Source organism: Alnus glutinosa, chromosome 12 (assembly GCF_958979055.1).
Source record: "Alnus glutinosa chromosome 12, dhAlnGlut1.1, whole genome shotgun sequence".
Taxonomy (NCBI): Eukaryota; Viridiplantae; Streptophyta; class Magnoliopsida; order Fagales; family Betulaceae; genus Alnus; species Alnus glutinosa.
Window position 1 is genome coordinate 16018697 of NC_084897.1, and position 14844 is coordinate 16033540.

Here is a 14844-nt window from a genome sequence, read left to right on the forward strand (position 1 = left end):
GATTTTGTTTTATTTTGTATTAATAAAATTGTTCAGTATTTTTTAAATGTTTAGAATTACATAGGTTTTATTTGTATTTAAATATAATAGGTATCACACTAACAATATCATAGATTCCAACTAATTTTTTAGTAATGATTTGATAATTAGATAAAACATGTTTTCTTCTTGCTATTCTTTTTTTTTTTTTTTTCTTTATACTTTATTTTTGTTCTAAACTATTCATATGGGCACAAAGATTTTAACATGTTTTAAGTTATATGGATTAAATTAAAATTAAGGGTCTTATCTTTTAATTTATTTGAATGTTTTACGGAATATTTTTGTTTTCATTTTTATGATTTACTTGATTTTCAACCATTTTTTTAAAGTGTTCTTTTTCTTTTTTTGAAAGCAAAACAAGGCAAAAATTTATTTTATTGTGCATAAAATGAACATAAATACTTTCGAAAAACTAAGCATTGAACATAATTTAAGGTTTATTTGATTGTAAATGTTTAGTGAAATATTTTGTTTTATATTTTATTCATAATTTTTTTTTTGTTTAGTTTGCTATATATATTTTTAGAATGTTCAGAATTATATGAGTTTTATTTGTATTGGAATGTAATATGTATCACATCAATAATATTAATAACATCGGGAAATGGAAGTGGGTCAGAAAGTCGTTGGCAAGTCTTTACCGGCCAAATGTTTTAAATTAGCCTTTCAGAACTCAAACACATGCATTAATAATGATAAATAAATGGAATATATTATTCCTACATCCTATTACCCTACATCAATAGAGTAATGATCTATACACATCTCGTTTACAACTTCTCCACAACATTCCAACGTGGCACTAATAAAATATTATTTTTTTTTTCTCTTTTCGTCATGCTGCTAGTAAAAACCGGACGACCAAAAACCGTGGGAATTTCAAATTTCAGATTTCTACCGAACACCTCTCTCTCTCTCTGAAATCTCTCTCCGTACAGATCTGGAATACCCGTCGTCCGGCGTCCGTAGTGCGTCGTCCGTCGTCCGTCTCACCCGTCGCCCGCCGTCCGTCCGTCGCCCGGTGATTCCAACGCTGCCCAGTCCTCTGAAGAACCCGTCGTCCGCCGTCCAACGCTGCCCAGTCCTCTGGAGAACCCGTCGTCCGGCGCCACCGTTCAAAAGTCGTCCAACGCTGCCCAGTCCTCTGGAGAACCCGTCGTCCGGCGCCACCGTTCAAGAACCCGTCGTCTCCGTACAGATCTGGAATACCCGTCGTCCGGCGTCCGTCGCACCCGTCGTCCGCCGTCCGTCGTCCGGTGCTTCCGTCGTCCGGTGCTTCCGTCGTCCGTCGCCCGTCGTCCAGCGCTTCCCTCTCTCTCTCTGAAATCTCTGTCCGTACAGATCTGCTCTCCGGTCAGATCTCTTGGCGGTAGGCGTCCTCCGTCGTCCGGCGTCCCCACCGGGTAGAAGTCCCTTCTAAGGATGTTGTGGGTGAGTTTTGTTTGAGCTTTCTCTGGCTCTCAGTATTAGTTTCTAAAGTACTTTAGGAGGTGGTTGAGATCGGTGTGGTTCCTTCTTTGTTGTGCAGAGGTTGTTTGTTTGAGCTTTCTCTGGCTCTCAGTATTAGTTTCTACTTTAGGAGGTGGTTCAGATCGGTGTGGTTCCTTCTTTGTTGTGCAGAGGTTGTTGTAAGCCCTCCGTTTGTGTTTCTTCCTCTGGTGAAAAGCTTATTGCGATCGGATTTCCATGTTGCCGCCCAGAACTGTTGGGTTCGCAAAGGTGGTGCTTTTACTGGAGAGATTAGGTACGTTTTACATCGTATTTCCTTATCTCTGTTTCAGCGCAGTTTAAAGTAGAATGATTTGCCAAAATGGGTTTTGGTTTTGCTAATTGTAAGTTTCATAGACGGCAAATGATAAGAATGCAGTCATTAATCATTATTGATGTTTGCGTTATTGAATGGGCTATCTGAATGAATACTTCCTATTGAGCTTTAGGTTCAAAGTTTCATTATCAATTCTTCAATATTAAGTAAGAGGTTTATGTTTTATGCACTTATCCCAAAAGAACATGACAAAAAAATAAAATAAAATAAAATAATATAAAAATGTCTGTTGTCATTGAGACTCTTTTTTGTGAAATTGCAAATCTTTTGATTAGTTTCTTGTACCCTACACTGTGGGAATTTTTTACTACTTTTATGAACATTCCGTATTTTTCCTAATTTAATCTACCACGTTTCCCACTTTGGTGCTTCATATGTTAAAACTTTTCCATTCTCAAATCATAGTTGGAAAACAAATTTTTTTTTTTATTGATTATGTAGTTGAACTTTTTATTTACTCCGTATTGAGTTTTGTGCAATATGATTGGTTTTATGTAATTTATGTGAAGCTGATGTCTCTTTCCACAGTGCTGAGATGCTTGTGAATTTGAGCATTCCTTGGGTCATCCTTGGTCATTCTGAAAGAAGATCTCTTTTGAGCGAGTGAAGTGAGGTAAGCAATTTTCCGTTGCCTTAGATGATATCTTCTCATATGTCTACCATATGATAGTTTGATTGAACAATTTTTGCTCCTATGGTGGTGCTTCTGGTGTCATAGATTGATCTACCACTTGCTAATTGCATTTTTTGCAATCCATGCTTGTCTTTGCAGTTTTTGGAGACAAAGTTCTCCACAATATAATCGGTGGAATTAGATCCGGTAGATTTGGCGGCCGGATCTGTCTCCGGCGACGCCCATAAAAAAGGATCTCTCTCTCTTTGGCCGGATCTGTTGCCACCAAGACCCACCGACTGTCACCCATCGGAGCAACCCCCTCCCTCTCTCTCGCCGTGTTCCTGTTGTAAGTTTTCTGTTGTAAGTTTACAATGATTTGGTACCTTAGAGGCTTTTGTTTAGGTCATGGTTTTGCAAATTGAATTGTTTTAGTCAGTGAATCTCATGGTTTTGAAGAATCTTGTTGAAATGAAAGTGATTTCGGTTCGGCTAGTTCTGTTTTTGCCTTGCTGCTTTCGCTGTTCTTTTTTCTTTAGAAACCAAATGGAGATCCTTGTAGGACTGGATTCACGCATACTCTTCTTGGTGCTAAGAATTTACTCTTTTTTGAGCTTTTAACCAGAAAACTTACATATCTGGGATATTGCCAAGTCAACATACCATTAATTGATATAAATTCTGCAATGCAATTTGTCGGAACTCTCACTGTCTCTTTCATTTTAATTTGTTTTTTTACAGTCTGTGCTTTGATATGGACATTAGTGAAACGCCAATGAAAAAGATTAGATTGATTCTATGAATCCATTATGACAATGTATTTTATATTGAAATTTGAATGATTTCTTTTGCACTTGATTAGATTGATTTTTGGGTTGTTTTTCCAGTGCACACAAGTTGCTTGATAAAATGCTCCACTGACCATTTTTATCTTCTCTTGTTATACATTTTCTCTCGTGCCAAACAGTACCATTTAATATCCAAGGATCATCAACTCTGTTCTGTTGCTAGGAGCGCTATTATGTAGGGAGGAATTTGTTGGGGTATTGTACGACCAAGGTAAGTAAACTCATGTACATGGAACTAGGCACAATTTTTGTTACATGAAATTAGGCACAATTTTCTCTATGTTATGTGGGCTGGATTCTTTAGGGGGAGACCATTGGAATAATGACAAAAAATTGGTCCTTATTTTTTTTTAAAAAAAAAATCTCTGGGAATCATGCCGGTCCTAGCTTCGACCCTAATTAGTCTCCATTAAAATATATATATGCATTTGAATTATTTCAAAAATTTCCACTATATATATTGTAAGCATGCTTTTTTATTTCCCCCCGCCATATTTCAGCTAAAACGTTGAAAAGAAAGACAAATGCTGTTTTGGATTCTATGTAATAATTAAGAGCTTTGTTCGGAGAGCTTAATTCCCAACTCCCAAGTTTCTGTAGTGGAATAAATTCTTGCCCAACTGCAGAAGGGGTTATGGCTAAAGGTTGCCCAATTGTCTCTTAAAGTTAAAACTAAATTATTGAATCATATTGTTTGAATTTGTTGGTGGTCTCTAATTCGGTTTGAGGGGAAAAAAATTCGGTCTTCGTTTGTTGTTGCATAGTGTTAGTGATTTTGCTGGTTTCGATTGTTGGATGATGTTGGTATATTTTCTTGGTTCTGATTTAGTTTTAGGTTTTAAATAATATTCACATGTGTAGGCTCGAAAAAATGTCGGTAAATAGTGATGTGTCAAGACCCCCTCCGTTATGTTACTGTGGAGTGCATGCACGTCTAAGGTACTCATGGACTAGTGACAACCCCGGACGAAAGTGGTATGGCTGTATAAAGTATAAGGTAATTTTAAAATTAATTAATTGTGACTTATTCTTTTGTTAGTGGTTTATGACATTTATTCGTTTTCACACAGGAAGCTGGGGATTGTGATTTTTTTAAGTGGGCTGATAACGACATGACTTATTATGAGAAGAGAATGGAGGAACATATGAGAGACATGGAGGAAGGGAGACGGGCCGATATTGAGAAAGTTGAGAAGATGACAATGACCAATATTGACAGACTTGAGAAGCTGATTGAAACAAAACACAATGAACAATATGCTAGACTTCGGTTGGAGTTGGGTCTGCGTCAAAGAAATAGAAAGATGTTTTGGGTAGCAGTAGTCGTAGTCATTTTGGGCCTTGTAATTTATCTCAGTGGTTATAGTGGTTCTAAAGTTAGCTACTTGATGTTAGAATGAAAAGATGGAAACAAGAAGGTTGAAAATGATCATTGTCAAATATTTTATGTTGTATCTAGTTGAACAATAGAAATTCTGAATTTTAGTTATGATGGAAGTTGATATGTAAAATCAGTGTTTGTAGATATGGGTATTGATACTTTAACGAAAAAGCAGTGATTGCATGCTTCATTGTCATGACAAATTAAAGCTGGTTTTTCATTGATCTAAGCTTGTTTTATGTAATCCCTGTAATTTCTCCTTCCTATTCTTCCTTAGAAGAAAGTCTTGTTTTATGTAACTTGAGTCCTTGTCTTGAATTTATTGATCTCTGCAAACATCAATGACTGTCCATTCTGATAGGTTGAGTTCACTGATGCACATTTCTTTTCCTTTTTTTTTTTTTTTTTTTTTTTACCATTTTTCGAGAGCTTCCTTGATTCTGTGCCTCATCAATGTGTTGCTCTTTATCTCTTAAGCATCTGATGGTACAGAGCTTTCTATTGCTTTCATATTAATGAATCCGAATGCAAATATGTGGTCCATGATTGGTGCACATTTGTAAATCCTAATAAACGTCCGATTGGTAAACCTTGAAGAACAACATGATTTTGTTGACTGTCAACACATAATTTCAATGTGTTATGACTTTAAACCAGAAGTTACAGCTTATGACTTCCTGGTTCCATGTATTTGCTTATAACAAGAAAAAAAAAAATAAACAAAAAAAAAAAACAGGAACCTTTGCACATGAATAGTAAAAGAGATCCATTGAACAACATACGTTGGAACATAAATGGAGAAGGAAAAAGTGGAGGGAAGGTTTATGCGAAACAACCATTGTTACAACATTGACACCAGAATAGTACGTCAACAACTTAAAGAAGTCTTAGATAGGCAGAAACAGCAGCCCCTTTAGTTAGAAATTTCATAGAATGAGAAGCTCTAGATGCCCAAATATCCAGATTCTTGATAACTACACCTACTTCCCTACATACAAAAGAAACAATGGTAAGGTCTTTAATTGATAAACCAGCACTGTCAATATCAAAGCTACAATAAGAAAAAGCTAACAAGCGGAGAATATCCATATTTAAGATGTGGAATCACAGAAAAGGATGCAACTCTTTAACAGCAATGTTAGCCCAATAATCCAATGTTATGTTGCTCACAAATCAACAGATTACACTTTTTGCCAGAATAAATGGGTCACTCTGAACCATTTCGTGGTGTAAAAATCAACCTCAAATTTTCAGCTACCAAGTGATTGTTCATCTGCTTCTTCCATTTGCATCTGTTTTTCAAAGTCTCAAGTTCTTTGGTCTCACATAACGCAGCTATTAAGTCCTTGCAGTCAACAAAATTCTCTAGAAGAGGAAGTGAACTAGGAGGGAAAGGAAAATCTTTTTACAATATCAAGGCATGCAAGAAGATGGTACAAGATCCTGTTCTCTTCCTAGTGGCACCTTAACTTTTTATCAAATAGGGTTTTAGAATACATTCAGAATAAATATTTTTGCAGTGGGTGATAACAAACCTTGTGTTATCATGACAATAAGAGCATTGGGTGATAACAAACCTTGTGTGAGTCTACAGCTAGCTTCTTGAAGAGCCAGAATACACTCGATGTAATACTGTAAGAAACATGTCCCTGAAGTGGTCTCAGCTGGAAGAGCCACCTGTAAGTTGTGAAGACAATTGGGTTATTGAACCAATTTTGAGAAAAAAAAATGGGCAAATAAGTCATCAGCCCCACTTACATGTCTGTCACATTAAATTATTAACTACAAAACCTAAGTTTCATTTAAGGTCACAGGCATCTGCTAATCCAGGTTGGGATCAATTACACAATTATACCAAAATTTGAAAATAAATAAAAAGAAAGCTATGCTGAGAATAAGAATTGGTTTATTAAAATTAAACCAATAGCTATCCTGGGGGCTTGACATCTTATATTGAAGAGAAATTTTTTTCACATCAATAACAAACTATTGACTGAAGATCCAAAAACCCTAAGGAAGAAGGCTAGAGTCAACAGCCTATATATATCAGGATGAAAATGACACTCACTCGGGTATGCCTTACTTTAAACATTACCAACACCTTGCTGATTTTTTTTCTCATATTCGTTAACTGAATTGAGTGTTATAGTGGTCTCTTCGAATCTAGTTCCACTGAACTCTTCTAACCCCGTTTCTCTTTTTGCAGATTCTTCCCTAATGAACAGCGTGCCAGCTACTGAACTGACAAACAGAAATCAATACGAAACTGGATCAAAATGGTATCTAAAGAGACACCCTTGCACAGATGGGACCATTAAATAGGATAATGAATGAAGGGTGGTCCAAGCAGATGATGGGAAGTACTGTATAATGTGGATATATATAGTTGGCCACTTTGCTGCAAACCAGTTGGCTACACCAGAATGTAATGTGAAAAGAAAGAAGGAGGGCCAAGCAAAAAATAAGATGCAATTAGGACATGCATGCACAATTGTCGACAGTCGTACAAAGGATACGCGCTAATGGATGGCTAGGCCGAGTTTGTCAAATCATTGGACCATATAGAACTTCACCTTTTTCACCACTCAATAATGCACTTTGAGGAAGAATTCATCCCCTCTGTTGGAAAAAGGACTGCCTACTACTACTAGAGAGAGGAAAAGAGGCTCCATGTAACATATATATATCCTTGGAAAAAATACTACATCAACCAGAAAAACCTGCTGCTTTAATTTAATAAAATGACCTTAATTAGAGATCAGTAATATGACAGACAAATCCATTGGTAATGACAAATCCAATTGGATTTAAATGAAGCTCCCCTTCTAAAAAAAATAGACAGTCTAACAACCACCATTCATGGGTTGAAAAACTTGAGAGAGATTTAGTCCTTTGTTAAGTGATTTTTGGTTTGGAAATATAGGACCTAATAGGTGAATCGCACTATAAAATCTATGGATTTGCAGCCAAAAATTGATGTATGCGCACAATCCCATTATGAGAAATCTACTAAGCACGTGCACTAAGAACGGCTGTGTTGATGTAACATTACTTAATAATCAAGCATTGCATACCTTCACGACCAAATCTGTCACAGAAACTAACAAACACATACAATTGCCCGAAAAATTTAACAAAAACAACGATTATAACCGAATTGGACCATACTAATACATAAATTTCAGAAAAATGTGGCAATTGCAGTTGTGGGGAAACAAATCAATCACATTCATCAAGGAAATCTCCTATAAAATTAAAGTAACGAACCCATCAAAAAAACAAGAACATAGACATCAATGCAGTTCAGTGCATATGAGAAGGAAACCCCTCACCAAAATTGCAGTTCAGTGCAAGTTAAATACACCTCTCTGGACATCAATGCAGCTTCCACATAAAGCATTTGGACAGCAAAAGCAACGAAATTTTGCAGTGTTATAGCATATGAAGCAAGAATGCCAATCTGAAACATAATTTCATCACTTGTCAATCGGGTACTTATAAAATCTCGAATGTTAAACAAGCATGAAGAGAAAAATTAATGGCATTTTTTTTTAGTAATGCAAGCTGTTGTGACACAGAAACATGGCACCACAAAGTGCATTTTTGTCATATCATTGCAGAGAACACAAGCCATCTGCATCTTTATTTTTTCACTGTGCCTACACTAGTTACCCTGGGGAAAAGACCAAAGAAAATGTATATTAGCAAATATCCAAATATGGCTAGGAACATATTGGATAAGTTAAAAGGGGAAGAAAACTCGTACTTTTATAAGGCCATTACAACTCCCACACAAAATATTTATTTTAGCTCTGCAAGAAAACACATACATATTATAAAACAAGACCATTATATTGTTCTGAAGAAAACAAACGATAACTAAAATAATAAATCAAATACCATTAACTATCATTTTTGTCTCAAGGTGGAAGTAAACCATTCATCAGAAGACGTATAGTTGACCGCACATCATCGGTAATTGTGGGCAGGACACTTATATGGTTGAGTGCGGCATAAACTTGATTGAAGATGGGCCGCACATGCATTTCAATTGCCGGATCAGTTGGGATTATGGAATTAAAAACGTGTGTCATCCAAGCAATTATTACGGCTGGGTTGGTATTGATACAATATGGTAAAAACCACAACAATTGAACCAATACTTCTTGACTCAAAGGGAGAGGATCCATAGTCAAGACCTGAAAATCAACTTTAATATTCATACATCTAAAATCTAAAATGGATGCATTTTAATAACACAATACTATCAAGTGATTTACCTGGGAGCAAATCCAATTCACAATTGACACATCACGCATTTGTAAGGCTGTAGTTAAAGCCTCTTGGTATTTGTGTTGGCTTATCATTGTGGACAACAGATTTATGGGGTCAATCGACAAATTCACCTAATGAATGCACGCATGATTCGTTTCTCTTATTGTACGCATATAAATTCCAATCGAGAAACAATTACTTTAAAAAAAAAAACAAATTATACCTGAGAAAGAATAGAATGATGGTGACCACTGAAGGTGTGAGCAACTGTTGATGACGAAGTGACGGAATCCTGCAAAAACAAACATTAAATATCCTCGTGAAATATCAAATAATTATCAAAAATCAACTAATAAATAAAGAGATATTGGCTAATTACCTGAGTACTATGATCGTGAGTTGCAGAAGGTACAGAAGGCAACGGAGATTGACTAGTGTTGCCTTGATTTTCCGTTGATTTCGAGGCCTACAATTAAAGAATGGTTTATGCAATGTGGGAAAGCACACATGTTTTTAAGCAAGTAAAATATGGACATAAATAAAAAAAAATAAGAAATCACTAACTTCAATTTTCCGTCTCTTCGTTCTAGCATTGTTGTCTCTTGGTGGCTTGCTTGATACATTAGATTTCTTTACCACTGTTTCTATAACAGACACCTTTCTCTTTGTTCTTGGCCTCCCTTTACAAGTAACCTTATGAGGACTAAGCACCTTTTGACAACTAGAAGATGCAACAGTAGCTGGAATGCCAGAAGCTTGATTTTCGCAACGCCACAACTCCTTCATTTGATCAATTCTTTTCATTAGTTCCATGCAACGTTCCTCAGTGTTTTCTGATGCGAGCGACAGTAATTCCTCAAAATTGTTTCTCACCTTGTCATATATTTGGGCATGTGGATTATCACCAATGGCATCATAACTACTCTTAACCTTCGAGTACTCTCGCTTAATATCCTTCCTCCATCTATCAAGAACATATCTTTGTGGCAAAGTTGTCACTCTCTTTGTCCGTAACACAGAAAGTGAATGCCTACATAAGATGCCCCTTACTTCAAACAATGCACATGTGCACTTCACTTCCAATTCATCTTCATTGAAGTAAACAAGAAATGTTTTTTCTATTAAGTGGTCTCCAACGGCAACATATTCAATAACTTCAAACGTGGAAATTGCACCTTCACTTTTGAGATGAGAGTTATTACAGGACATCATTTTCACAAACTGATCATGTACTTCTTTGAACTTCGCATTTGTGTAGACAACTTGAAACTGTTTCTCTATCTGCAAGGCGCTTATACATGAGATTGTGCGATTGAAAGAATCAAAATCAGCACGTGTCTCACTCTCGACCATTCTCCTTAAAGCATTATCATATTCATCAACAAATTCTTTCAATGTGGTTCGTGAGTGCACGTACCCATCAAAAAATGCGTTCATACTTTCACTTCGCTGTGTAGTGTTCATTCCCGCCCAAAACGTATCTTTCATGTATGCCGGCACCCAAAATGTCTTCTCCCTATATAACCCATTCAACCATGCATTATCATGAAGGTTATACTTCTCCAGTAGATCTTTCCAGTTTTCCTCATATTCTTCACACGTTTGAGAGTCATACAAACATTTATTTATGGCACTCTTAATGCCATCAAAATTAGCATGTGATCCAAATTTTTCAGGGAACTTTTTCATAATATGCCACAGACAATATCTATGTCGAGTTCCAGGGAAAACAATAGCAATTGCATTTTTCATAGCTCTATCCTGGTCTGTTATAATTGCTTTAGGGGCTTGGCCATTCATGCACTCCAACCAACATTTAAACAACCACACAAATGTGTCTGTATCCTCACTTGAAATGAGTCCTGCCCCCAAAAGTATAGATTGACCATGATGATTCACTCCTACAAAAGGAGCAAAGGGCATGTCATAGCTATTGGTCAAATACGTTGTGTCAAACGTAATAACATCTCCAAAGAAATCATATGCTGCCCTACTCCGTGCATCCGCCCAAAAAACGTTTCGTAACCTACAATCATCATCCATATCTATCATAAAGTAGAAGCCACTATTTTGCTTTTGCATTCTTCTGAAGTAATCACAAAGTGCTTGGGCACCCCCTTTACCAAGACGGAGTTCTTTTGCCTTATTAATATAATTCCGACAATCTCTCTCTCCAAAAGAAATACTCTCAAACCCCCCACTTTCAACGACTAACGAATTGAAATTCTTACTCAGACGTATTCCTGCTCTATCATTTAGCTCAAGTCTTCTTTTTGCAGCATCATTAATTTTTCTATTGCTTCTAAAAAATCTCGCTTTACCCGGGCTTAACGAATGATTATGCGTCAGCTCAACTTTACTCAAAAACCACGTTCCATCACCACATAATTTCGCACAAATCCTAGCACCACACCCTGTTCTATTAGTTGTTGGAATTGGCTTCGCAACATCATTTGTAGCTCGCTCGTCACCTCCACGAGTACATATAAGCATTATGTAACTTTTTATACCCTTCGTTTTTCTCGAGGTTCTATGAGCTACACCAAACCCAGCTTGCTTAGCATACCTCCTATAATAAGAGCAAACTTCTTCCATTGAACTAAAAGTCATTGATGACTTCGGCTCTTCAATTTTCTCATCATCCTTTAACACCACAGGTAAGACCACATTTTCTTCCTTATCACTCAACTCTTCATCTGGACTAAAAGTCATTAAATCCTTTGGTTCTTCAACTTTCTCATCATCCTTATCACTCAACTCTTCATCTGAAATAAACGTCGTTAAATCCTTCGGTTCTTCAACTTTTTCACCCACATCTATCCAAAAAAGAATACAATGTGTATTTATAAAAAAAGCCTAGAATAATAATAAAGAAATAAAAACAAAAAAAGTCAAAAATCTAACCATTTTGATGGTCGTCTTGATGGGTTAAAGCACCGTCAAATTGACCCTCGGTATCCAATCGTGAACTTGAAGAGTCCATTTTGGAAAATGCTATATTAAAAAGCACTACAAGTTAATTTGCACCCAAAATGTAAGAATTTGTTAATAATAATAAAATTCTATTACACATTAGAGAATTGTAGAAAAAGTAAGATTAGACATGAATATATAACACAAGAATAGTGAAAGAAAATTATAGAAATGAGGGATTCAAGGTGGAAGAAAATTATAGTCAAATTTATTAGAGATGAGGGATTCAAGGTGGAAGAAAATTATAGTCAAATTTATTATAGAAATCTACTTGCATAATTAACATCCTCCTATGGTTAATTGATAAAAAAAATTTCCCACATATTGTATTTTTTACAATATCAAATTTATTAGAGATGAGGGAGGAGGGCATGACATTAATGCAATCCGGGAAAATTGATTGCATTTTCCCATTTTTGCCAGACATGCAAGCAATGGGCTTAAATTACAGCCCAAGTCACTACCAGTAAAGGTATGCCTGGTTTGTTCACCAACTTATTGGTGGATTAACTTCTTTGTCAATATTGACCTAACTCCTTCCATTTAACCAAAGAAAAATGCTAGACGACATATGTCAGCATGCCATTGCAGGGTGTTAATTTTTTTAATGGCTAGCTAACATAGCTCCAATCACACGCCGACACATATCATTGATTCATCAACATTGGTTTCCCACATATTTTTAAACTTCATGCTTTAATGTAGTAGTGGGATCGATATACATCAATCTAATCTAAATTATCTAATTAAGTATTTAAACAAATACATATTCAACTAATTATTTGTAAGTCTAAAGCTGTGGGGTGCTTTTCACCCTAATTAAGAAACAAAAAGAGGTCATTCCATGGTTGGTAAGAAGATTCCTAATCAAAATTAGCATGAACAGTTCAAAAGTGTCTGAACAAAACATCAACACCACATAACAACAACTCAATAGGAAAAAGAGAGGAAGAGAATGTCAAGGACCAAATTGTTAATGACAGCTAAATCAATCAAAGAGACAACAAAATCGAGTGGAAGGAAGAGTATAAATTGTTATGACAGCTAAATCAATCAAAGAGAAAACACAATCGAGTGGTAGAGTATAAACAAAGGTAGCTAGACAGGAATAGGAGAATAAAACAACCACATAATGAGTGAAAACATGAAAGTAAATGTAACCTAAGTTTTATTCATGAGATAACTCATTCCAAGGCACTCCCATATGAAGAAGAGGATAGCCCATATTAGGAAAGAAAAGGCAAGTGGTAAGAAATCCTTAGCCTAAATAATATGCATATATAATTGACAGGAAGAGGAACATACTTGTTGAGGTTGAGGTTGAGGTTGTAATTGAGACAGACTTTTCTTCTCCAACAAACTGTTTACAAGGTCAAACCAGGGAAACAGAAAAGATTATTCAGCCCCACTTGACAGCCAAACCAAACCAATGTTGATGAATCAATGAGCACATGCTGAAAATTCTATTCCGGAGGCAAATTTCAGAACTCGGAGGACTGGGCAGCGTTGGAATCACCGGACACCGGACGACGGAAGCGCCGGAAGACGGACGACGGAAGCACAGGACGACGGAGCCGGCGACGTCACTGACCGGAGGCAAATTTCAGAACTCGGAGGACTGGGCAGCGTTGGAAGCACCGGACGACGGACGGCGGACGACGGGTGCGCCGGACGACGGGTTCTCCAGAGGACTGGGCAGCGTTGGACGGCGGACGACGGGTGCGCCGGACGACGGGTTCTCCAGAGGACTGGGCAGCGTTGGACGACGGGTTCTTGAACGGTGGCGCCGGACGACGGGTTCTCCAGAGGACTGGGCAGCGTTGGACGACTTTTGAACGGTGGCGCCGGACGACGGGTTCTCCAGAGGACTGGGCAGCGTTGGACGACTTTTGAACGGTGGCGCCGGACGACGGGTTCTCCAGAGGACTGGGCAGCGTTGGACGGCGGACGACGGGTTCTCTAGAGGACTGGGCAGCGTTGGAATCACCGGGCGACGGACGGACGGCGGGCGACGGGTGAGACGGACGACGGACGACGCACGACGGACGCCGGACGACGGGTATTCCAGATCTGTACGGAGAGAGATTTCAGAGAGAGAGAGAGGTGTTCGGTAGAAATCTGAAATTTGAAATTCCCACGGTTTTTGGTCGTCCGGTTTTTACTAGCAGCATGACGAAAAGAGAAAAAAAAAATAATATTTTATTAGTGCCACGTTGGAATGTTGTGGAGAAGTTGTAAACGAGATGTGTATAGATCATTACTCACATCAATATTACACTAAGACACATTGGGTATAAGACCCATGTATATAAGACTCACATATATAGGACCTACATGCATGAGTCTCACACCATCTATGTCTTGATCGATGTAGGATAATGTGATGTAGAAATATCATTTTCCTATATATATATATGATTTTTTTTTTTTTTTTCACACTTTGTACACAAAGTCCTATGTGGTATTTTGTTTTAAATTTTTTAAAAACAAAATATGTACAAAAGAATATAAAAATATATATATTAGGTGAGTTTTTTTTAAAAAGAAATTTGACACCACACTACAAAAATGCATGCAAATAGCCACGTGCAGTTTGACACGTGTACAGTGTCGTACACGTGTCAAACAGTTAGACATGTGCAGTTTGACACGCGTATTACGCGTGTCAAATGTGCATGTCACGAACTGCACAATTTGACACGTGTATTGGAATACAAGTGTCAAATTTGACACGTGTACTCCAATACTCGTGTCAAATTTTTTTGACACGTGTATTTTAATACACGTGTCAAATTTGACACGTGTATTCCAATACACGTGTCAAAAAAATTTGACACGAGTATTGGAATACACGTGTCAAATTTGACACATGTATTGGAATACACGT

The 14844-nt window shown here is 37.2% G+C and overlaps 1 protein-coding gene and 2 long non-coding RNA genes across 4 annotated transcripts; 1 reads left to right on the forward strand and 2 right to left on the reverse strand.

The window, feature by feature from the left end:
• Window positions 1–1573: 1573 nt before the first annotated feature.
• On the forward strand, window positions 1574–13730 carry LOC133852368 (uncharacterized). The gene is made up of 6 exons (XR_009895926.1): window positions 1574–1786; window positions 2396–2480; window positions 2640–2829; window positions 3448–3539; window positions 4190–4325; window positions 13249–13730. It is a non-coding gene; the product is annotated as an uncharacterized LOC133852368 (long non-coding RNA).
• LOC133851309 (uncharacterized) lies at window positions 5472–8147 on the reverse strand. The gene is made up of 3 exons (XR_009895795.1): window positions 8042–8147; window positions 6287–6386; window positions 5472–5697 (listed from the first exon to the last, which is right to left on the reverse strand). It is a non-coding gene; the product is annotated as an uncharacterized LOC133851309 (long non-coding RNA).
• On the reverse strand, window positions 8279–11979 carry LOC133852464 (protein FAR1-RELATED SEQUENCE 5-like). 2 transcript variants are annotated; one of them, XM_062289222.1, is made up of 7 exons: window positions 11889–11979; window positions 9549–11800; window positions 9364–9450; window positions 9208–9276; window positions 8990–9115; window positions 8610–8908; window positions 8279–8382 (listed from the first exon to the last, which is right to left on the reverse strand). In XM_062289222.1, the coding sequence occupies exons 1-6, from the start codon at window positions 11965–11967 to the stop codon at window positions 8630–8632; spliced, it is 2892 nt and encodes a 963-aa protein (XP_062145206.1). In that variant the 5' UTR covers window positions 11968–11979; the 3' UTR covers window positions 8279–8382; window positions 8610–8629. The 2 variants fall into 2 exon arrangements, with proteins under 2 accessions (XP_062145206.1, XP_062145205.1); XM_062289221.1 differs by lacking the exon at window positions 8279–8382 and adding an exon at window positions 8475–8521.
• Window positions 13731–14844: the final 1114 nt, after the last annotated feature.